This window comes from Poecilia mexicana, unplaced genomic scaffold, assembly GCF_051168715.1.
Source record: "Poecilia mexicana isolate PSO_F unplaced genomic scaffold, ASM5116871v1 scaffold_13, whole genome shotgun sequence".
NCBI classification, from domain to species: domain Eukaryota; kingdom Metazoa; phylum Chordata; class Actinopteri; order Cyprinodontiformes; family Poeciliidae; genus Poecilia; species Poecilia mexicana.
Window position 1 is genome coordinate 1,688,160 of NW_028263382.1, and position 25,555 is coordinate 1,713,714.

At 37.9% G+C, this 25,555-nt stretch overlaps 1 protein-coding gene and 1 long non-coding RNA gene across 3 annotated transcripts in view; one reads left to right on the plus strand and one right to left on the minus strand.

Moving 5' to 3' along the window:
• The window catches only part of bcas3 (BCAS3 microtubule associated cell migration factor), a 357,170-nt gene that overhangs the window by 294,420 nt on the left and 37,195 nt on the right, over nucleotides 1-25,555 (minus strand). For both annotated transcript variants that reach the window (XM_088011438.1, XM_088011439.1), the window contains exons 10-14: nucleotides 21,475-21,551; nucleotides 20,751-20,834; nucleotides 17,383-17,553; nucleotides 14,354-14,447; nucleotides 1,645-1,778 (exon numbers count right to left, since the gene is read on the minus strand). In XM_088011438.1, the coding sequence (XP_087867564.1) occupies nucleotides 1,645-1,778; nucleotides 14,354-14,447; nucleotides 17,383-17,553; nucleotides 20,751-20,834; nucleotides 21,475-21,551 (560 nt within the window). The remainder of the gene's footprint in view (nucleotides 1-1,644; nucleotides 1,779-14,353; nucleotides 14,448-17,382; nucleotides 17,554-20,750; nucleotides 20,835-21,474; nucleotides 21,552-25,555) is intronic.
• Nucleotides 1-25,555, plus strand: part of LOC148155655 (uncharacterized) — a 233,950-nt gene that overhangs the window by 50,798 nt on the left and 157,597 nt on the right. The gene's annotated exons all lie outside the window — the stretch shown is intronic.

Consider the following 25,555-nt stretch of genomic DNA (forward strand, 5'->3'; position numbering starts at 1 on the left):
GTAGCACGTTACTGTAACATCAAATGCAATATGTTTCCTATCTCTGATATAGTCACACTGACACATGTTAGAATATATTTTTTAACTTAATATATAATTATTTTAGGAATAGGTAACATACCTATTAAAAAACCTGAAAATGAGAGAATAAAGTGAAACCAAGAGTCAATAGTCAAAATATTAAATATTATATACATGTGCACCAGTTCACACTGCAAAACTATGTGATGATACAATCAAAGGTAGAGATATACAGATGTACAGTACTGGCCAATATCAGTATTTGTCAGTTTAAGATTTACAACTGCATGTTGTTTTTATTACTTTTTATTTTTGTGTTTTTGTGATGTCAAGCATTTTAAAGTGCATTGTTGCTGAAATGTGCTATACAAATAAACTATGATTGATTGATTGACTTCTGAAAAATGAAAGATTGGATTTTAATAGATCAAGCAAACACTAAAAAGTCTGTAAGATGACTATGCATTGCAAAATTACAAAAATTACAAAAATCTTGTCAAGTATTTTTGTCTAGTTTCTAGTGAAAAAATCTTAGTGCACTTGAAATAAGACAAAAATAATTTAAAGGTAGACGCCTTTTCAATACGACATACAGGCTTATCCTTAGCCTAGTTCACACAGTATGATTTTATGATTGTCAGTCGATTTTCAAATCCTGAGACCACACACGAGCCGATAAAAAATCTTAGGTATAACGGGTTGGATCGTACCATGTGTGGTACCCAGCCACATGGCAGGACCAACACACCACACATGAACCCATTTTATTCACCAACTTTCAGGCCTCAGTCAGAAGATTCTGTAAAACCCCACCATTTTTCTTGATATTCCTTGCACGAAATATCTGAATAAACATTCACGTTGTTTCCACATATCCACCAGACTCTCAGTTGTGCCATATGAGATGCTTTTTGTTTGAGATTCCCCTCTGTGCTTATATCACCACGCTGATTGTCTACCTGTCACATTCAATGGGTTGCATTCTCACTCTTAGTTGGGGAACACCACACATGCTGCAATAATCTATGACATCCAACATGTTGAATATCCCGGACTTCAGATCAGAGTGGTCCTCGCTTTCTGCCGACTGCATCCGATCAGTCTAAACACACCACACATGGCAGGACGATCGGTAACGATTATAGCAAGCGACAATCTTAGAATGCCGAATGTTCTAAGACTGTCATAAGGAGAAAATCGGGACTAAAAAGTCATGCTGTGTGAATCGAGCTTTAAGTGATTAATGTTGAATACAGACAAAAACTGTTCAACTGGCAGATTCTTTCACTTATAACAAGATGGGGTTTTTTTCCATTTGAAGTAAAAAAAAATCTGCCAGTGAAGCTACTACTTTTTTATCTGTATCACTTAAGACAAAATTATTTGTCATGTTTAAAAGTTATGTTTGTCTTATTTCAAGTGAACTAAGATATTTAAACTAGAAGCTAGACAAAAATAAGTGGTAAGATTTTGTGTTTTTGCAGTGTAGTTTAACAGATTTCTCCTTTTAATTACTTAGACAGCAGAACTGGAATTCCACATAGTCACAAACAGAATAACTGATGCACTCTGTTCAAATATGAATTTAACGATTAGAGTTGTGTCTGTGTTTGTGTGTCAGACCTTGGCCTCGGTCTCCCCCCGGTGCAGGGTATAGAGATGGTGAACAGCACTCTGTGAGGAAGCCCAAGGGTGGGTGAGGATCTGGAAGACATGGAAGTCATGGCCCAGCGTGTCGGCTGTCACCAGGAGCATTCCTACAACAAGCACAGTGACAGCATTACAAATAATTAACTGGTGTCAACATAATTCTTTTGGTTGTCCACAATCTATCCTCCTGTATCTGATCCAAGCACTATGTCATTTTTGATCAAGAGTTGAAATCCCGTGGAACCTCACAACAACTGATGAGCTTTTTGCTGTTTTGTAGAATTGTTGATAGTACTATGCTTAGTAAGCTGTCAATAGTGAGAATTTTTGGCATACAAAAATTGGCAGCTTGCATTTGACCTCCACAAGTGTCATTGCAATTTTGTCTATAGGTTAGATGTGTAAGAGTTGCAACCAAACCTAATGGCACCAGTATGAACAATATTCTTTAGAACACAGTTTATGGTCTAAAAAAAAAACGTAATTCTTTATGGAAAAGGATTAATGTAAAAACCTAAACAAAACATTTTCAGTAGATTTTAGCATTAGCACTTCCTTACATTTAGATAAGAAATCCACAATATAAATCCTGGATTTATTTAAAATAATTTCAAATATTTAAGACTTCTCTCTGTCTCGAACAGACAGAGAGAAGAAAAAGAGGAAGAGGAGTAAGGCTGTGGAATGTTAGGAGGCAAAACAGAAGAAGAGGCAGCACTCTGTGAGGAGAGTGCACTATGTCCATCAGTGAGGACATAGTGCCAGATTCCACCTCTCCGCATCATCAGGATATGCTGTGTGACCCGACAAGATGCTGATGGAGTTCCTCTCGTTCCACACTTCATTCCTGAACCCCATTGAGGAACTTTTCTCAGCATGGAGAAGTAAATTATAAGAAGATTGCACTGAATTACTACACACTGAATGCACCGTTTTACTTAAGGAAATCTTCTTAAGTAATGTTTCCATTTCTATTTTTGATTTTTTTTTTCCTTTTCAGTTCTCTGAATGTCTGTCTTTCCCTTTCGGTATTGCAGTGGCACATTCCAGGGTTTCCCCCAGTGTACTATAGGCCTGGCACGTCACCATGATTTACATGCTCCCCAACCAGGGTAAGCGTTGTGCGTTTTTGTGTTTAAAAAAGAATTATATATTATTATTATCATAATTTTTATTTTATTTTATTTTTTTAATAAGGCAGACTGCAGTGAGCAGTCTGCCTTATTAGACAGACTAATAAGGCTGTCTAATAAGCCTTATTAGGCTTATTAGCCTAATAAGCCTAATATTATTTAGGCTTATTAGGCTAAATAATATTAGCCTATTCCTGAAAGAAATTTCAGGAATTTCTTTCAGAATTATTCCTGAAAGAAAGATGGGTTTATAGTTTTTATAGTTTTTAATAGTTGATGCATTGAACAGGGAGCATGAACCAATCAGACCGCTGGTGACTCTGCGCGTTGGCCTCCTCGTGCGCTGTCGTGGCTTGATCTCTGAAGTTTACCCTGGCGCGGATCGCTCATATAGCCTATATTTCCCTCTGTATCCAGCAGCAGAGATGCACTGTGTTGGATACAGCACAGTGCATCATGCAGCTTTAGCTCATCATGCAGAGCCAGTCCAAGGTTGTACGAGGCCTTGAGCAGAATTTGATTTGGGGGTCTGTCTTGCTCCAAACATCAGCACCACTAACAGGATTTCACCATGAATTTAATGAAATCTGGGAGAGGGTGCCTAGTTTAACTGACTGAACAGTCAAATGTAATTGTAGTTTACTAAGATGCATTAATGAACAGCTAAAACTCAAAGATTATACTTAGAGCATCAGATTGTTGCTATGGTAACAAAACAATCTAACAATGAAGATTGTTCTTTGAACTTTTACAAAGTAAACGTGTTAGCTCCTTAAAATCTTAAATTTAAATGTTAAACAATTTAAAATCTTTTAATTTATCTTTCAGTAACATATTTACCCAGCAATACTTTACGTTTCCTGCCAACGTAACATCTCTGTGGACTGCCACAACCACCAGGCTTAGCAAGTTTTCTGGGGGGAAACCCAGTATTCTGTCAACAAATTACAGTAAAAGCATACATGTGAATTTTGTCCAGCATCTTCGCATTGATCTCCCACCATTAGATTTTACATCAAAACTTTAGCTATAGTTCCCAACACAACATCCCTCCAGAGTGCACAGCTATACTCACATGACTAATCAATATGACTTTCATATCCAAACAATGAAACAAAGACTTGACATTCTGAAGCACTGACGTGTTCATTAAGACAGATTTTTACTTTTGAGTGATAAACTAAGGAAGCAGATTCTGGGGGTAATCCATGCTGTTTTGCTGTTTGTACAAATTGTTTTGAGAAATGCACTTACTGTTTTGCAAATATCAAAACTTATTCAAGAAATGCAGCAAAGCGACTGAGAAAACCTAAGTAGACCTGCTAAAATTGGTAAGGTAAAATATTATTTCAGTTTTACTCCTTGGAGTGGGCCACACAAAGTCTGCCAACTCTACCAAGTCTGCAGGACAGACACTAGACAGTATGACAGAATTATTGTGTCTTTTAAAACAAACAAACAAGTCCATTAAACCAGCTATCGTTTGCTCCTGTCATAAAAGCCAGCTTTCTCTCACATGATAGCTCGGTTTGGTTAAGTGCAGGGCTCAAATCGTGTGTTCCTGTAAGGGAAGACAAGATGATAAGTATCTGCGAAGGAGAGCATCCAAGCATCTACTCATCAAGGATCACCATGGCTGTGTGCATGCACACTGGAAATCACTAAAACACTGAACCACAGCACAGCACAAGTGTAACCAACACTGACAGGCCCATTCATTTAGCCCCATTTTATTTGAAGCTCGTCAAACTGCAGAAAGTATAGGCCCTCACCATAAACAACATGCTCAACAAACCACACCAGAACAAACCCAGATCTGAACTGGTTTGGCCAGAAAAAAGGCAGTTCAGACACAAGCCCAAACCCAGAGCCTGAAGCTTTCAACAGAACGGTGAAACCATATCACTGATGGAGACTAACAACTGGCCAGCCTCTGTCATTCTGAGGATTCAATGACACAAGTAATACTAAAATAATTTGTCCTTTTCCTATGAGTTGTTCCACTTGGAATCTATTCCGTGGAAGCGGCAGTAGGTTTTAATTAGTGGCCAGGCTTTATTGGGTGGCACGTCAAAAGTGAAAAGAGGAGGCTGGAATGGCAAGAGATTAAAAGGATTCAGCAACATGTGCAAGGGAGATGGAAAACACTCCCCAACGCCCTTAAACATGAAGAAATATGAAGACGTCTAATAAATTTGGCACATTCGTTAACTGTTAAAAGCTTTCTTTTTTGAGAAATTCTCTAAAGATAATACAGAGGTGGAATGAGGGAGGTAGAAGGGATAAGCAGTAGGGTCATGTATATTATCGAGTGGAGCCAAGCAAAGTGTGGACTGAGACAGTGGTTAGTTTTTCATGCTGTATCACAGCGACCAGAAAGGCAGAGAACTAAGGCCCAGGGCCTGTAAACTCTTCAAACCCACACCCCAAACGAGGTGCCAAGCCACAAGAAGCATTTGCGTCAACTGGGGATACACAGAAAAAAGGAACGGGGCCCTTCTAATTATAGAGTCTGGAAACGGAAGCGCGGGGTGATTAGGAATTGAGGCGCTGCGGTCTGTTTATCTGGGAGCTTCCTCTCGCTCTCAAAGCCTCCCTCACCCACGCTCCACTCCTTCTTTTAGTTCTCCTCTGCTCTCTGTTTTGGTCAAGCCCAGCCCTCCTAGTGGCTGCACAGTCTGCCCTCTGGCTTTCCAATGGATGAAAGTTGGCTGCTGATTTCTGGCCTGAGCTGGTATTTCTCTTTTGTTGATGCTGCAGTTAGGGCCCAAAAAAAAGTAAAGGCTCAAAGAGGCTGGAGCTTTGTGAGTGTCAGAGCCCAAGGATTGGGGATTTTGCGGCAGTGTTGAAATACAGATGCGCTCACCGAGAGGCGTCAGTCGGTTAGCCCGCAGGAAGGCCAAATTAAAAAGTAGCTGAGCCACTCGGCGGCTGAAAAGACAGGGTTTCGGGGAAACCAGAGGCTGGCCAGAACATGGTTTGACACATCCTATTTATAACACCTTGTCCTATACGTTAGAGTGTTATTTGTGATGATTTACAACTAGAAATTGTTGGCACACGCACTTAGACGAAATGAAAGAGATGACCTCTAATTTGCCATGTGCGTAAGACATGCATGCATAGGGAACATGAGGAAAATTGAATAATCATTTCCATAAATGTCTGTTTTTAGTTTCTGTGACCCCTCTCCTAGAACTGAGTCTTTTGTTGTGTTTCGCTGCAAGCTGTACTGCCCCATCTCTGTCAATCCAAACAGAAAACATGTGCTCAAGCCCCATTAATAGTGGACAGGACATTCATTTACAAAGTGGTTGAAAGAGCTTTCTGCATAACAATTGCAGATGGAACAAGAGGGTGGCACAGAAAGGTAAAACAGAAGTGGAAAAACAAAAATAAGCAAGAGGTCAGTGTAACATAAAAATGCTACAGCGACCTCTCAAAGTGCTATTTTGTGGTGCATGATTATGGGCATGAAGAATGTAAAATCCACAGAGTTCTCCATATATACAAGGTATGTATTGAATGTTCAAAATTCAGTTGACAGCTAAGGTAAGTCAACCTTCTTAAGTGAAGACAGAGCATTTGCATAGATGAGCATGAAATCAAGTGGGAGTTCTACATATGTCCAGTTTATATGGTGCTTCAGAATTGCATTGTTGCAGAATTTTTAATATTTTTTAAAAAGCATCTACTACAGCCTGGCTAAAATGGTCAACAAACCATAGGTGCTGGGAATGTAATGCTGTAGCTAAAGCTACTTCATTTGTCAATGAACACAGATACACAATAGTTTGACATGGTATTAAGACACGCTTTCTGAGTTTTAGAACACACATGAAGATATAAATACAAAGTCACTCCATATTCTTCCATGGAAGCAAAAGTTTGATGTTACAATGAAATATAAAATATTTTCACAATAAATGTTTTTCCCCAGAAATTCATGAATATGAGGCCTTGAATATGAGCAAGGCCCCATATTCAACCTCTATATCTGAAAACATAACCAATAAAATCTTACTTAAATCTTTGATGTTCACTCAGGAAGTATGTAAGATTTATCCTGGTAAGAGAAGATAAACACAATATATTGCTTAGTAAGCATCATCTGCTTCAGCTAGAATTAATTTAGCCAACAATGCAACAAAGAAACCACAAATGTACATATGAGCAGCTCTTACTCATGTAAGAGCATATGAGTAGGTTTCAGGGTAAGGGTTAGGGAAACCAAAAGGCCAAAATTATGTATTCCTAATACAGCAGAAGGAGTGCAGTCAGACTAATTGCAAATCTATTTTAACAAATGATCAACACATGTTGGTGTTAAAATGGTGTCTATTTAAATTCCTGAAAAATTCAAATCAATTCAAAGGCAAATGGACAAGATTCTAAAGTTTTATTTACATGAATACAAAAGATTCTAATCTATAAATTGGCATATGCCGTACTTTCACTTTAAACTGTTACTCCAGTCCAAAAGATGAAAGCTACAAAGGAAAAGCAAAGAAAACATCAGAGTAAGGGGCTTCTCATGGTTCATTTGATGTACAGTGGGCTGAAACCAAGGGTTGTGTTTTTCTACATGCTCCACAGGCAGACCACCTGTGAGCACTTCAATGTTAATAGATATGAAAAAAAGGTGTTTGTGTGTGGCTAACCTTGCTGACAAGCTGCTATTAGTTTGATATTCCGTTGCTGGAATGCCGGTCTTTTTAACAGGGTAAAAGTCACCTAGCTTTAAAGCTGTGCCGACACAAAGGCAAGCACCGTAGCGGTCAAGTTCACAAAGCATGACTGGTTCTCAAGGTAGAGCTTCAGGCTTGTTCTTTCATCAACTTAAGTGGAAAACACACCACTTAGGTCCATTTTTATGCAGCATTTACATATTTGCACACTTCCTGCTGGGAGTTGTTTTAAGAGGAGAGAGGTTTCTACTGCAAACTGTCACAGGCGAGGAGACTGTTCGCAAGAACAAAAACCTGCTCACAGCAGCTACTTTTTTTTTTAACACAGGGCTATTTGTTGGCCAATTTAAAAAAATATCTTAAACAAACTACTCTAATCAACAGATTCAATCCTGATCCCTTCTTTGAGCAGACAAACAGTGAGGCTACGGAGGTAATCCTCTTGCATTTACATGGTTTCTTAAAATTTTATTTGCTTCTGGTAAACTGACGTCTCAATCAGTCACAGTTGTTGGTCCTAGAAAAAAGTTCACTAAGTTTCAACTCTCCATATCAACATCAAACAAAATAGTTCACATCTTCACCATTGTATTAATCTAGCTGAATAACATTTATATTTTTTGACAGCCAGATATGTCTTAAATATAAAGACTAACATAGATCATCACTCCATCACGTCTTAGTAAAAGAGGATTTTTTTTACATAAAGGCACCTTTTAAATGAAGTATATTAATATTATTATTAGAACTATTTATACTACCACAAGTAGGAACCATTGCCATGGTTCTTGGGACAGTGGCAGTCTTCCAGGTATTTAAACTAATTTACATATGTATTTATGACAGGTGGGCCAATATTACACCAGCAGCTGTGCTCTATTTCACACAAATGGTGATGTGTATAAAGGAAAGGTGAGTGCACACTCTTTCATACATCTGAACTTTGTCTACGTTCTCTCTGGCAGAGAGAATAACAGTTTTCTCTTTTTCACTTTCCATGAAAGTTTGATTGAAGCATGCACTTAAACATCAGTTATAATAAGAGCCTGCTGTGCAAATTACATTTTAGGGTTTCTTTGACTTCTTTTAACATCTTGCAGTCTGCTCTCAGTAAAAAACCTTTTGGAGGGCCAGACTTGGGTATGTTGATAGTTGCTGTAAATATTTTCTACTCGTAAACTATGTCTCATAAAGTGGACCGTGTGTTTTCTTTTGAGACTTCTATTCAGTTTGCACCAGACTCGTAAATAGCTGCACTAGCTGTGTTTCCATTACAAATGTGCCAAACATTTCTTGATAATGTCAAATATTTTCTTGATAATATCTTAGAACACAATTTTGGAATTGCAGTAATTCCATTAAATAAGAAACACAATTAAAATCACAAGTGAACAAGTTTGTTCACACGATAAGTCTTTAAGAAGCACGCCGTGCCATCATTCTCCTACCACTTCTGTCTTCTTCGTCTTTTCCACTAGAATTAACAACCGGTTGTTGATCATATAACTCATGTGATGCAAAAAAGTGTTTCCATTGCAATTTTCCGAAACATGCAAATTACGGTACAGCCAAGAAAACAAATTATCCTAATACATCATTTTAGTGAAAAACTTGAGTTTTTTTCTTTTATTTGCTCTGAACAAATGTATTTTTGTGATTCTAATTTGTGCAATTATATGGTCGATGGAAACACAGCTAGTGTATTTTGTTTCTGAAGATCATACCATGGTGTTCAATTTTTATTTCAGCAGCCAAGAGCAAAGCATACCAGGGTCTAAAAGGCGAAAACATCCTTCAAAACGATAGGTGAACATCTTCTAGTCATCATGTCATAAGCCAAGGTATTATTTCAGTTACTTTAAATGGGAAGAATGTGGGAGTCAGTTTAATCTTCACTAAATACTCTATGTGTTGTTTAAAAGTTGTTCTTCTGTTTTACTTTTTACATGACGTGAATTATTCAGAAACAAAAAAAAATCTTAAATTATAAATGATATTAAATATCCAACTGAATTATTCAATAGCATAAAAATATTAAATATCCATCTACACTAAAAAAAATGGCAAAGTTATCTCTTCCTCTTTTGGAAAATATTGCCTGAGTTTGACTCTCGGTTTGAACAAATTTTAAACTGTAGCCTCACTTAAGCTGCTTTTCCTCTTGATGTTGTCCCAGTTGGACACAACTGTATGGGTATTTAGTAACTCTACACTGCTGAGGTGTCTGGTGTAGAAACCACATCATGTCTACCAGTGAATACATATAGCAATTTACTTTATGGAAAATGAACATCTAATTTTCTTTTTTCTCTCTGCTATTAAAGCCAGTAGGTCATCCCACTGAAGACTAGATGACAAGGTAGCATTTCTAACAAAAGTAGTAACTTAAAAAAAAAAAAAAAACTGTCAGTCTTTATAAAAAACTCTGCAACATTACAAAGGTCACAACGTTTCCTTTCCAAGACAGAGCTGGAAAAAGTCAACAGTATTCCTCCACAGTACTGACTGTAAATCACATGTGAGGCAGCTGTGAGTGCTAATTACTATCTTGGTGTGAAGACACAACTCAATCCAAGCTAAATGTGTGGCTAGAAGTGTGTGGCTGAGTCAGGCTGCTTGTGTATGGGAATTCCCCTCGTGTTCAACATGTGCATGTGGGTTGAGCGTTTTTTCAGCGGCAGTCTGGTTTTTTTCACACATCAGTAAGATGCAGCGAAGGAGTTATTACACCACGGAGAGCTGCCTTCATGGCACAGCTGCCTCAATGGTCAGGCACGACAGGCCTGGCTATTCATTAGACCGGCATGTTACTAAACCAGGAATATGGTTTATGGGACAGTTCCGTGTGGGGAGAAATTCAGCCCTGATTCATCTGCCATTACCCAGGGCTTTGATGGGATATTCAAAACTTCCATATTCAGAACATCTAGATGGCTAAAAAATACAGTTTCATGAGTCTGAAAAAGATAATGAAACAGACTTTTCTCCACATTAGGATGAATGTACAGTTATATCTGAGATCTGACATTTTTGTTATTTTTACTACTCAGAAAAGCATGTTAAATTTACAGTTACCTACTGGATTCATGATTGAATGAATGAGTGAATGAATATACTTCAATCACAGAGGGAAATGTATAATTTTAACAGTTTTTTTTTTTTTTTTTACTGGCTTTTATTTCAAGGTACTTGTTTCCAAGTTATTTTAGGACTTAAAATTTCTCCTTCATTTCTTCATCATTAAAACAAGTAGAACAGATTTGTTACTATAAGCGAGTAGTAAGTATCTTGGGAGTTTCAAGGTTGTTTCTGTGGCCAAAAGAATCAGAGAACGTTTCAGAGGACAGCTCAATTATTGTAAGTTTATTTCCACAGCAAAGAAAAAAAACCTTCACAACATCCAACAAAGTGAGAGAAACCTTTTCAAAGTCTGATCTAATTTGCTCAGATTTTGAATGACTCCTTCTCTGCCCTAATACAAAGTTTGGGGTAGTTTTAAAATATTACCCTGCAAAATGGGACAGTCTTGAAAAAGCTGTAGAATAATCAGAGGTCCCAACTCATATTACATCAACAGATGTGGAAGGGTTATGCTGGAATCCCAATACGCCGTCCTTGTTTCACATCACAGTATTGCACATTTGCTTTAGGTTTTAATGGCCGGTTCCAGGACCGCATATGAAACTGTAGCATGCACTATTTGAAAACCAGGTTAAACAGGTTCTTTTTACAAATGTTTAGAAAGATTCATCAGCATCAGAGTTACAACACTGAGATACTGTCTGTCTATACCAGGAGAGGGTAACTACAGGCCTCGAGGGCCGGTCTCCTCAACTTTTAGATGCGTCTCTACTTCAACACACCCAAGTCAAATAATGAGGTCATTAGCAGGACTCTGGAGAATCTGACTGCACTTAGGAGGTGATTCAGCTATTGGATTCAGCTGTGTTGGACCAGGGAGATGTCTAAGAGTTGCAGGACACCGGGCCTCGAGGACCAGGATTGCCCACCTATGGTCTATACCATACATGTATGTGTTCTCACAAAGGAATAAAAGCAAGAACAATGTAATCATTACATTACATGCCAGTCAGTCATATCAAATCCTCAACATCTCTGGAATGAAAACACGAGGACATTTTGAACTTGGCAATGCACCTAATAATCAAGTCAAGGATCATTGAGGATGATTAGAAAGAACGAGACGCAACTCAATCAACTCAATAATGAGAGCCTACTATATGGCCCTGAAGCCATTAGGATGAACTCACTGAACATTTATAGTGCACCAAATATCCAGGTATTTTCTTTTCCTTCAGTATAGAAAAGAAAATTAAATAGAACAAAGCAATGAAATTGCAGCAAAAGTAGGATAACACATGTTGACATGGTAAAAGTGGAATAGTATTTTTATTATTAATCCCAATACAAACACACACTGAAAATCAGAGATGGAAACAACACATGTGCATCATGCTTGTAACAGGATGACCTGATGTTTTACAAAATGTGTCTCCTTTTCTCTTATGCTTTTTGATCCATCAATAGAAAAAACAAAAAAAGAAACTGTGTGACAGAAGCTGCACCAGATGTAGAGGCTATTGGCATTTTTGTCACAATTTTTCTGTTAATTTTAAAAATCGTCCCCCAAATATCTCGGACAACCACGAATATTGTTATATCATTTAATGGCAAGCACAATGGACTGCAAGCAAAAGAATAATTTGGTCACATGTGTGACTTCTATGGTGTTAAATATTTTTTATCACTTAAATATTACATACTTATTATTTTTTATTAATTACATTACTGAATGCTTAAAGAATTTTTTACAATAATTTTAGACTTATTATAGTAAATAGGGTGAGTTGAGAAAGAAGTAAAACAAGCATTTCTGAAACAAAAATAGAATTTGTGTATTCTGTGACACATGGAGGCACAACTTGCAGAACAAATGTTACTTTAATTCATTAAGAAAGATTTTGGAAGATGTTAATGTGATTTTTATGTTTGAAAGGCTGGTCTATCAGTTGATACGGATATCTTCACTTTGTAGTGTTACAAACTTGATAACCAAGCAAAGCACTAAATCCTTATCAGTCTGAATGAGATTGTTGCAGAAAGACATTTAATAGCTCAGAGTGGAGCATGAAGGCTGAATCAATCACTCCATCTAGTGCCAGTCAGTCATATCAAATCCTCAACATCTCTGGAATGAAAACACGAGGACATTTTGAACTTGGCAATGCACCTAATAATCAAGTCAAGGATCATTGAGGATGATTAGAAAGAACGAGACGCAAAAGAAAACAAGCACACTCGGTGCAGCTGTTAAAGGAGCACTTTGCCACTGCACTTCATGTGCGTCCCTCTAATTACACCGCTAGGAATAGATACACAAATCCAATGCAACGCCGCAGAGTGCTAGGCACCACACCAAAAGCTGGCAGCCTCTGGTTCACCCTTCACAGAGCCTCTAACACACACAAGCCACTAAGGTTTTATAACTCTTCCCAGCCAAAACACTTGAGCTTTCCAGACTTAGTTTGAGTCATTTCATCATTTCCTCTTTAGTCTAACACTATTATTTTCGTCATGATGAGCTTGAACTTCCTTCCATGTCAGTGGCGCATGGAAGGAAGCACAAGTTCAATATGAGCAGGTTCCAGTTCTCCTACTGGCAGTCCAACAAATCAGTCTGTTAGATCTGGATCCCAGTCCATCCTGGAGTGTTATGAACATTCCAGATATTCTAGAATTTATGGAAATTCACCACCAGATCATCAGTCATCCATGGGTTCATCTGGAGTTGGTTCCATTAAGTCCAAACTCCTTTATATGGGTTTTTGGTCCGGTTTATTGGCAATGAAACTGATCTCAAAGACACGACATCTGGCTGAAAGGTGTGAATGTTGCAATGAACAAAGAAGATACAAATCCACAGTGGAATATGGCTCCTTTATATTTCAGATACATTCATTCAAGAACTTCTAAATATCTACAGAAATGCATCTAAGTTTGCATCCTTTAGCATTATGGTTTGTTTGTAAAAACCTTGGAAGTGTAAATGAAACATGACCCTGCTCAACTAAAGACATCCTTAAAAAAGCAATGGTTCCTATTCATGTACTGTGATAGAGATTCCACAACTAGGAAGATGTACAATCCACAGCTCTTTCATGGGAAGAAAATATGTCCTGATCAAGTTCTTCAAAATTAACTTTTCTGACCTGGGATGTGTTTTTGATTTTTGATGAGAGGAATAGAGTCTAGACAACCATCTGTGGTCAGTCTTTGTCCATATTTAATCCTTTTCCTTCTCAGACAGAGCTGCTCAGTTAGTCTTGAGTCTCAGTAAGTGAGGGATTCCTGGGGTCAGGGGGTGAAAGTCGTCTCTCAGCAGCTTCTTTATTAACTTACACACACACGCTGGGCAGGAGTACATGCTGAGAGTTCACACACACAATATGACCCCAAACATCCACAATGATTCCTAAATACTGGGGACTGGCATGCTGTTAAATTGTGGTTGCTTCTTTCAAAGTGTATAGCAGCTCTGTTATACACTCTGAAACTACTCTGGGGAAGAAGTGATTTAAATTAATTGATCTATAGTTCAATTGCTAAGTTTGGTCAGCAACATTATATTATCTTGGTATTATACTTGCTGACCAATTCGTTTTTTGGCAATGAAACTGATCTCAAAGACACGAGAGAGAGAGAGAGTTTGGACTGTACAACCAAAGTGTTGTACAGTCTGTTTTTTGGTGTCACTGCAAGTCTTTAAAGCAAGCCGTCTCGTGAAAAGCAGCCGTTTGTGTGTGTTTTGTGTGTGTGTGTTTCTGTGGAAGTGGGCCTTACCACTAGGGTTGAATTGCATGCAGGATATGGGTTTGTCATGGGCTGGAAAGTGAGCCACCACTCCCTCTCCGTCCGAGTCCTCACTCACCAGGACCTGTGGTGTATACACATATGGACACAGACCCAAAATCACTTTCTGACAATGGTAACAATAAACAGAAAATGGGACTTCCCCCTTTTCAAGGATTTATTGTTGACATTTTGGGTTTTGGTGTGAAAAGTGTTCTTTGGCATGCTAACAGAGAAACAACAGCCACTTTGAGCTGTTTTCAGTAAGATGTCATCACCATCTCTTTGACAAAAAAACCCACTTTGATAGAAAATCTTCTTGCACTGCTCTGAAAAGAAAGCAAACTCATAATCTAATCTGCATTTAAAAAATCCTGTACAAAAAATACTGACACACCAACACAGGGAAAAAACATGTTCAAATTTACTTCTGCAATCAAATATCATCTTGGTATTATACTTTACAACAACTGAAAGCTGCTTCTAAAGTTGAGTAAAATGTCTGTTATAAAAATCAAGAAAGTAAACTGAGTAGTCAAGAAAGGAAGAAAAGCAAGAAGCCGCTGACATGAAGCAGTTCACTGTTATTATACGGAGAATCCAGACATGGTGGTTCTGTGAGAGAAAGATGCTTGAGCCCTTTGAAACACATCTGTCCTCTGGAGAACGGAGTAGTACACAGTGGAGGGAGTGTGACAGTGTACCACAAGCTTTCTGCTCCAAATAAGGAATTTCAAAATCTAAAAAAAGGGAAATATCTAGAATTTCCAAAGGACATCGGTGCTGGCTTATCCTCCCCCCGCCCTTCTCTCCCAAAGTTTTAACTTCTGGACTTTTGTTGACCGGCTGACTCAGTCTTCATGGTTAGTGTACAGTTACAGTGTGTCACTTAGTGACAGAGAGCAGACTTGCTTCTAAAGGCCTGAGTCTGACGTACAAGACACAAACTAAAGGTGGAATACAGAGTCATAGGGGAGGCAGTGAGTGTGTGTGTCAGCGGTATTAAGCTCCCACGGCTCATTAAAGATGTGACAGCTTCTGCGCTTTGATTAATTATAATGTGGTAAAGCTGAGGAGAACTAAAGGCAGAAAAACGTTCAGCTTTTTCATTTGACATTGAGACAGCAACTGGTAAAGTTCCAACTGTGTCAATATAAAAACACGAAGCACCATTGCATGGTGCTGCATTTGCACCTTCTTATCTCAAGTAACAGGGTCTGTACAAAGCATTGAAATTATTTATTAAAACAAAGTCCTCTTGAAGTAGTTTTTGTGGGTTTTTTGTGTTTGTGTTTTGTCTTCTCAAACCTGGTCACTCATGGCAGATGACCTCTCAAACTCAGGCTTTCCACTGTCACCACATTCTTGATCAGGAAGACAGATTGCTGCAAGGGCAAAGACTCCATGCAACAAGCCAAGTATTGCACAGATAACTCTTGACTAACTGGCAAAATTCTAAATTAGACCTTCTGGTATTACATCTAGATACAGTAGGAAGTCACTAAATCTATGGTGCTTATATGGCTGGGATATAAACACGATAACTTATGAATTTGATTTAATGCACATTTTTGCATAGCTGGAAGTTCATTAGACTAACATGACATTTATTGTTAATGTGTGATTTTAAATAACCGACTGAGATTTCATAAAATAATGTGTTAGAGCCCCGTTCGAATCCTTCTCCACCCAATCAGACTAAGCCTGCACTATTAAAAAAGAAGAACAAGGAAATATATGAACCGTGTAGCGATCCCAAAAACTTGCAGTGGTAATTGCAGTGAGAAGGTTCTACACCAGTAAAGTACTGACTGAGTGGGTCTGAACAGAAAGAAGTAGTTGGTAAACTGTAAGAAGGATACATCCAGGTTAGAGGTTTCAGCTGAATGGTATCACATTCCTGCATGAACAGCTTTATATTAATTGAGAAAGAGCAAAGATCTGATGACAGCCGCATTTCCATTTATCTGCAGGCCCACGAACGCATCTTGGTCGAGCGGTAAACTTGAATTTGCATTCTGTATTGGGCAGATTTGCTCATTGGACAAATCTCTCTTGTGGCTGATCTGGTCTCAGACTAGTCAAGCTATACTCAAACCATTAGCAAATCTCTACAATCAGGCTTTAAAGGTTTTATATCAAAAGCCAATCAGATTCCATCATTGTCACATTTTGGCTAACTTTGGCATTTTGGACTTTCCTAATTTTATAAATGATAATCTTTTAAAATTGATTTTTAAGTGTTTAAATGGATATCCACCTACACCATTAAGCAATTGCATACAGAGACTGCAGGGCAATAGCAGATCTACTAGAGCGGCTTTGGATGGAAATTGTAAGGTCCCCTTTTGAAGAACCACTTTAGCTCAAAGAGCTCTGTCCGTGCAGTTTGGAACTCACTTCCTGTTGATTTAAAGTCCATAACCAGTTTTAGCACATTCAAAAAACAAACAAAACTCTAGTTATGTCAAAAACAGAACTGTATCAATGTTTGATGTTTTATGTTTTGTTTGTTTGTATATGTTGTGAACAGTGCTATTTTAAATGATTTTTTTTTTCAATTTTTTAGAAGAGATAACTTTCTTTGTCAGTGCCCTGACAAAAAAAGTTAGAGCGTCGCTCAGGTCTAGTACACAGCACTGCATATGATCTTGAACCTTTTCTAGATGATTGTCAGAGTTGTTTAGTTAGCATAGCAGATTATTTTCAAAGGTTGATGAATGGATGAATTTACAAATAAAGTCATTAAAATGGCTCTGAACAAGTACAAGGACCACGGTCCACTAACAATTCTGTTGAATCTTTGTGACTATATTGCTGCAGACATAAGAAAGCAAAGAGTAAGTAATACATGGAGCCATGTTGTTTATATATATATATATATATATATATATATATATATATATATATATATATATATATATATATATATATATAAAATAACATTTACAATTAAAAGCAGGAATGACAGAAATCATGAGTTCAAGTGTTCTGAAGAGTCCTGTGTTTCATTAGCTGACCTGTCCTTCACCAACATTGTCTGTGTCAATGATGGTGATCACGCCAGGACTATGAGGGCTGCGGCGACTTGCACTGTGAGGGGTTCCCTCTTCGTCGGGTGTGCCTGCCGGTAGGGTGCCGGCCAGCTGGGTTACAACTTTACCCACCATTGTTAGGCCTGTTTTCAAAGTCTGAAAAAACAGAGTAAATTTCATCAGATCCACGCATCAGAAATGATAAATCTAATCCTGCATCCATTTGCTCTAAAGACTTTTATAAAACAATAAAATTGCAACTCGGAAGCACAGGGTATATACGTGGAATACCATCTGTGTGGGTATATACAGCATGCTCTCTTGATTCCCACTGATAACTTGTAGTGCTGATTATTTGTAGTCCTGCCGCCACAAGAGACTCCAACGTGTGTGAGAGAGGCTCCTCTGTGTCAGCTTAAGGTCCAGCCAGGGTGTCTGGCTCAAACACACCTCTGTGGCTCAATTGAGGGAAGTGGATAGTGCTGCTTAAGTGGAGTCTATCTCACGTACTACACTGTCTTAGTCTAATGGAGTCCAATGCATGTGACTGAGTGTCTGCGTGTGTGTAAGCGCCAAAGGGGCCCTGGAGAGCCTAATCAAGCATTCAGACTAGGCGGCCCTGTCAATACACCATGGCGCCTCCAGTTTGTTGGGTCTGAAGATCACCTACTGTCTCTCTTTGCCACTTGGCCAGGCACACTAACAGTCTCTGCTGCCTGGGTGCATTTGCGTGTGTAAAATGTAAGAAATGCCATCAATTATTAAGAGAGGCGTTTGGCCTCTAATTGATCAACACTAATGTGTTTTCTAATCACTGCAGTTGTGGAGTTCTTCGTGGTAGTCCAAACAGGGAGTATTGATTTAGTTAGGGGGAGGAGGCCGGGGGAGACGATTAAGTAAGATGTTTGACAAAAAACAGCCTGATGTCGCCATCTGAGCACATTTCAATCTAATTTGTGCAAAAGGTCTTTCTTAATCATATGCAAAGTAGTCATCAGCAAAAGGCTCGGTATGGCCCAAAGAGTGCATACAGGACAGAAACAACTGGATGGTTATGGCTATCTCTCTTTAATCTTTCTTATAAACAAAAGCCATTACACTTTAATGCTGCCCCTTCCCCCTTCTGCGTCTCTGTCTCTGGACATCAGCACACAGAGCCAGCGTGTCGCGCCACGAGCCAAAATGAGATACCTTGTCATCCATATTGAGATATATGGTTCTAAATGAGGAGAGGGCGCGCGTGCGGAATGCCTGTCTTCATATCGATAGCCCTGCTGTTGTACAGCCTACAGCTAACCTCCTGATGACACAGTTCTTTTTTATGGTAATTACAGAGTTCACACACTTGCTGTTTGATACACTTAATCTAGAAATAAATCTTTCTCTCTGTGACTAAATAAACAAATAAACTACAATCCCCACAAGGAGTAGCTAATTAGCATATGCTGGTCAGTGACTAAATGATGCCAGGAATGAATTTAACCTAAGATCAGAGGTGGGCCGTTAGTGACTCATTTTAGAGCCACTCCCCAATGGAGACAAGTGAACCAAGACCAATGGCGAGAAGTGGATTACAGGGCGAACAAAAAACAGGCAGGTTGATGAAGTGTCTCATAAGCTCAGAGCCAGTCAGCCAGGAACGGCTGGGCAGATCCAATGTCAATAGATTTACAGATGGTGGAGGCAGAGCTGGAAAGGCTGTTCTCACTACAGTTTTACATAAGCAAGAGTTCAAACCAATGATAAAACATTTATTTAAACAGGATTCAAGCGATTGAAGTAAAAAGCCCATTATACATTCTCAACATGGATAACTCTACTAAAACATGGGAGGGAAGTGAGAAAAACAATGATATACTGTATCTTGAAAATGTATTCAAGCTTTTTAAATGCATTTACATGTGGTCTTAATACAACTGTAGACTTCAGTGTTTTTCATTGGGGTTTTTATATAATCAGTCAACACAAAGCAGTGAAAAACTGTGAAGTGGAAAGTGTGTGAGGCATGACCTGTCCATCCTCTTTAACTCTGATACTAAGTCTGAAGTTAACAGTTATCATAGTAATTGATGGTCTGAGTGTTTTTAGATCCAAGTTTTCTCTGGACTCATTAATAGATTAACATTACATCAACATTATTTTAGTTATTTATTTTATATTTAAGTTGTATTTAAATTACCATATCACACTTAATTTTTTTTTTTTTTAATTAATTTGATATAACCTGTGGTCACATTATTATTATTTGTTAATGACGCATTAGATGATGTAACTAGTCAACAAATAAGCAAGTTCCCCTTGCGGATCAACAAAGTATATTCTATTCTATTGTATCATATTCTATTCTTCTCACAAGCAGACAACTGGATAACCAAATTGGAACAGTGTGAAGTTCTTTCTAACAGCCTTTCTAATAGTCTTATTTTATGCAATTTTAGAAAAACATAAAGAATGCAAACAAGTAATTCGATTCCATTTTTCAATAACAAAATGAACCTAAACCATGATCATAATAATGCTGTTATTGCTTAACATGCAATGACATCATTCTTTTGGTGAACTCTTGATCATTTGTAGCTAAATAAATCCTTCTGATATCAGCATGTGACAAGCTCAGCCCTTTCTGCTCTACTTAACATCAATACTGGCAGAGCCGGCGTCAGGTCAATTCCAAGTTAAAGTTCACCATGAGCAATGTAAAGGTCATAGGTAACATGTAGGAGCCGATGCACTGGTCTGCATGTAAAAGCTATGTGCATTACCCTCAAAACACCACCCCCAACATGGTAGTGGGAGCATCATGCTGAGGGGATGTTTTCTTCATATCACCTTCTTAAAATAATTGCCTATTTATAAGTTTATTTTATTTAATTTATTTTTTTGTTGCCAAAACCGATTCATCTTTTAGCAATAAATGACTTGACATTATTTTAGAAAGGTAACGATATGGGAAATGGAAGCTGATCAGAGTACTGGCAGCATGAAAACCTGATAGTGCTGCACACTTAAACTTTTACTTGTCAAACTAATTAAGTATACAGAAAGACACAAACACTTCTCAATATTACAAACTGACCTGTGTATTCTCAACTGAATACACAGGTCAGTGTTTTGTGACTGATGCTTGTCACAAAACACTGACTGATTAGAACATTTTTCAAAAAGGTCTAATACCTTTTAATAAGTAATAATTTAATCTGTTCATTTCAATACTAAACACAAGTTAGCATCAGCAATGTACTGCCGTCTCCCTTTAAAAAGTGTGGAGTTGAAACTAAATAGCTGTCCTGCAGACAGCTAGCATAAATTCTGACATTAAAACAACGGTAGATGGAAGACAAGTGTGTGCTTACTTTAGCAGCATTGATCACTGTAGCTGTGTAGGACTGTGCGTTGTCGCCACAGGCTCCTCCATGAGACTGGTGACATCTGATTAACTGCCATAAAGACAAGCATACAAAGCAATAAGGAGACTGCTAGAGGTAAGCAATGAGAAAATCTGGAGAAATTAACTCAGAATTATAGAGTTCGATTATCAACTATTGCTAGACTGATTTTCTTAAGGGAAAAAAACTGAAAGAGCTGGAAAAACCAAACAGCCAATCTCCACCAATTTAATTTCAAACACAACATCCATTGAAAAGCCTGGCCCCAGTCCTGCTCCAACTGTTCAAAAAGCTACATTTTGTCATTTCAGAAAATCCTCCTCAGGCAGTCACACAAACAGTGGTCCCATCTGTCAATTACTTGAGTGGCCCAGCACCAAAACACGGTTATGCATTAAATGTATTGCAGAATCCTGCAGCAGAACATTCTGGTTTTTGTAAATACTTAACAATCCCATTAAACAGAAAATGCCAGCGCATCTGTTGATTTTCAAAAATGTTATCATCTGTAGTGGACTCTTCTTAGAATGAGTTGTTTATCCAGACAGATTAAAGAAGCAGAAAACAGATAAAAAGCATTTTATTTTTAGGGTAAATATGTCGTTTCTCTGAGATAAGGCAATTCTGTTATAAGATGAATGTGTATGTGTATATGTGTGTGTGCATGTGTGGGGGTGTGTGTGTAAACCACCTTGTTCTCAGCGTAGGCAAGCCAGCGGCTTCCCAGAGCTATTGGATTGAGGCAGGGACCGGGGCACGGATAGCAGCCTGAAGACCCACAACAGAAGGTTTTACCAAAAACATAACAGGATACATATTAAATCACATAATATGACAAAGTTATTTTGGTAAATAACTTTGTCATCTAGTAGTGCAAAGGATTAACATACATCCACTGTCATTAATGTGTTTGTGTGCAGTCTCTGTATTTGAAGGATAAATGGGAGTTTAATGAGGGTGATGTATCTTTGCGTGTCTGTTGGGGGTGCACACCATGACCTAATGGAGTCTGAGATACCTCATAAACTGAGGACACCTCCTTTGTTCATTGACCAACATTATAGTCCCTTTAGGGATACACACACACACACGCACACACTTTCAAGCGCATGTGACCTATACTTTAGGTGAAAGAGGTTAGATATGAGAAATGAAACCATGTAATCACACACAGGTATGATTTAGTCAGAGCAAAAAGACAGAACTCCAACTTCTCCTTGGATCACTTCTAGACTTCTCAGAAAGAAGCTGGGCAGTGCGATTAGAAAAGGTGTCATTAATTCAAAGTGTCCCTTAAAAAAATTTAAAATAAAAATAAAAGCTAAGGTTGCAGAATATCATCTAAATAAACTGCAGGACCACTGGAACCAAATCTCAGGATATTCATATCAAAATGGAAAATTTTAAATGTAATTCAAGCTCCAATTTGGAATAAAAGCAAATACAGAGAAAGGTGCTTAATTAGAGTCTTTCTTTTAATAGAATTTGAACAAGGTGAAGTTAAAGCTGCCACATTCAGAGTTCTGGCTATAACAGTTTTTACAGTCAAAAGTATTTATTTAAGTATTTAAATGCAAAATGTATGTGTTTTGTAAAGTTTTGGCTTAATTACTGCTCTGAATCTGTTGTTCTTTCAATTAGTTTAGTCAATTATCTAAATACTTTTAATCACAATTAATATATGTAATCAAATGTATTGTTTCATCCACACACTGGGGAAAAAAAGGGTTTTCAATTTACTTGGTTTTACTGTGTACATCGGCCCCACACAATGAGAATAAGTAGAACTGACTTAATGTCCGTCTTTCGCTCAATACTTACTGCCTGTCAAATCAACATGTTTTATTTACATAAGATTATGCAAAAATATTATGTTGAACATACAAAGGTTTTATGTGTTACCATAATGTAAATATATTATGTAGTACCAATATCTTTTTTATGTCTCCGTAGCTTATTTTTGGTTGTCAGTATTATTCAATGTAATTATGTCGCAGAAAATCTCAATGCTAGCTAATTTTTTCAAGTTATTAGAAAAGTGCAGTGATTATTTCCTTGCTAATGTAAAAAAAGTATATATAAACTGATTTTTGACAAAAAAAAAGGCAAAGAATGCAGGTGCTGCTTATTTCCTCTGCCATAACAAAGAGTTTGGGCCAACATATAACAGTTTTCTCATTGCTAGAGTTGGTGATTTATAGGTGGACATAGAAAGTGCTAAATAAGCCCAAACTCCAGATTAGCTTTGGGAGTCATATGTAAGGAAAAAGCTGTCATATAGTCAACCATGAACTCTGAGTTTGACAGCTGAGGCTTGGCCCAAACTGACTCATGAAACACAGCAGCAGGTCCCAAACACAGCAGCAATAATTCAACCCAATGGCTGAGAAAGCAAAGAATGATGATGTTTCACTGACCGAATCAAAGCTCAGACCTCAACTTGAAATGTTGTGGCAAGATGTTAAGAAAACTTTGCATCACTTAATTACTATAAATAAATAACTTAAGCAAAGCTCCAAGAAAAAAAATTAATTCACAACCATATGAAAACTAACGAGGTTGAGAAGATGATCAATAACTCATAGTTTGGTTGATTAACTAATAATTTAATATTTACACCTGAGGTGGGATTTATCTTAGTTTAGAATATGCTGAAGATGACACTTATTACTATAAATAATCAATAATGAAATGGGCACAGAACACTTATGAAATGGAGAAAAGTCTGTAGAAAAGAAAAGCAAAAGATAATAGCAGTCAGTTGTGTTCTGGAGCCCACAATCAACATGCACACACACACGAGCACACACACGCACACACACACACACACACTCAGCTCATCTATGTGCACAGAGGTGTGGGGGAACAATCATTTACAGCTCAGCCAGCAGGAAAGTTGGAGGCAGACACCCCCCCTGTGTGTGGTGAGGAAGGGGCTGATATGGAGAGAAAGGAGGGGCTAGTTGAGGTAAGCCACAAGTGCTGCTGGTAACGCCAGTGAGGCCTTTTGTAACCTTGCCAAGGCTGAGGTTGTATTGAGTCAGACAGTGAGATAACATATGTTTGACATCCTGGGTGGAGAACAGAGCAGAATGTGCAGAGGAGGCAGACATGATGCGGGAATTAAAAGAAGTTTAGGATAGTCACTCCAAGTCATGAATAGGGTAGAACTTCCCATGTGAGTATCTGTCTTGATTAACTAATAACAGTTTAATATGTCATGTTCTGTACATCTGAGCAACATGATGTACATTGTCTTAATTTAGACCACAATGTTAAGACAATGTGGTGAGTCTTAATTTAGCTTTTCCAGAACTGATAGTCCTATCTTTAAGTCAAACACAACTTCCCAAAAAGTTCAACAAGACAAGGCTGTGTGTTTTTTGCTTGTTTTGTTTTGTTCTAATTGTCTTGCCTTTGTGAAACACTTTGTGATCTATGTCTGTGAAAATTGCTACAAAAATAAAGTTTTACTTAAGGTCATAAAAGGGTATCTAAATTTAGGGCCATTTCCAAAGCAACATTTCTGTAGATGTGTTTATCTGCAGGTCTTTATTTCAAACAATAAAAATGTTTTATTATTGCATTTAGCTCTTTCAAACTCCATATTATTTTTATTTAATATTTTTTCTAGTATATGCCTTGAAACTGCAAAGGAACAAACAGCTTCTACCTTAGAAAGTGCAACACAGGTTTAATGACAGTCAGAAAATCCCATTGAAATTTTTTTCTGCAACGTCTAAAGAAAGTTGGAATTCCATTTTCAGTTCTACTCTATTCATGACTTAGAGCTTGGAAATCTGAAGGTGCTGGCATCATGAAACCAACAGTGACTGCAACACAAGTCCCCACTTCACACACACTCTCCAAAGTGTCAATTGTGACTAGCTTGCTTCCTTTCATTAAGGGATAACAACTGTGGATCAACAATCAGCGCTCAGTTTCACAACAGTTTTCCGCACCTGGAACTGGTGAACAGGAAGTTTATCCTTAAATGCATTTTTATAAAATAAGCTTGTGGTCATTTTGTTCCAGAGAAAAACAAGATATTTTAAAACATAAATAGTAATACTTTTTAAGCATAGTGTCAAAACAAAAAAGGGAAAAATCCTTTATATGAGTTTTTATTTAAGTGGAAATACCAGCAAACCTTAAAATGCAAACTATGTAAGATAAATCTAAAGTTAAGGAGTTAAAAGTCAAAGAAGTGACGAGTGGTTTGAATAAAAGAAATAAGCACTACTATGCTGAATCATTTTAGAAAAAGCAAAGAAAAATTATCAAGTTGACTGGTCAAAACTTAGACAAGGTTGCAGAACAGAGAGGAATTATTGATTTATGGTGTAGCTGCTTTGTTCTTAAGAGATTCAGCTCACTTGGATTCAAAGAAAGAACATGAGAATAAACGCAACACTAAGTGCTTTCAAAAAATTTGACAAACACCACCATATCTCCAGAGAAGCAGCGGACGCGCAGTGGCAGAATGGCTTATCCAAAACAGATCCCAGAACATCCAGGGCCTTTTGTTTACCACTTTTATGGACCAAACAGACCAAATAACGTTATGAAGAAGAGGCCCCTGCATTCAGAAACGATTAATAACTATTGAGCATGTTTGGTTTCCTGTTGCCCAGACGCTGATAGGGAAGGCAGGCAGACAACGAGGAGACACATTAAAGCCTCTCGGTAAGGTCAGTTTACTCCAGTCAATGACTTAAGTGGACAGCGATGGCCTTGTAATAGTCTGGTCTTTCTTTCACAGCCTCCTTAAG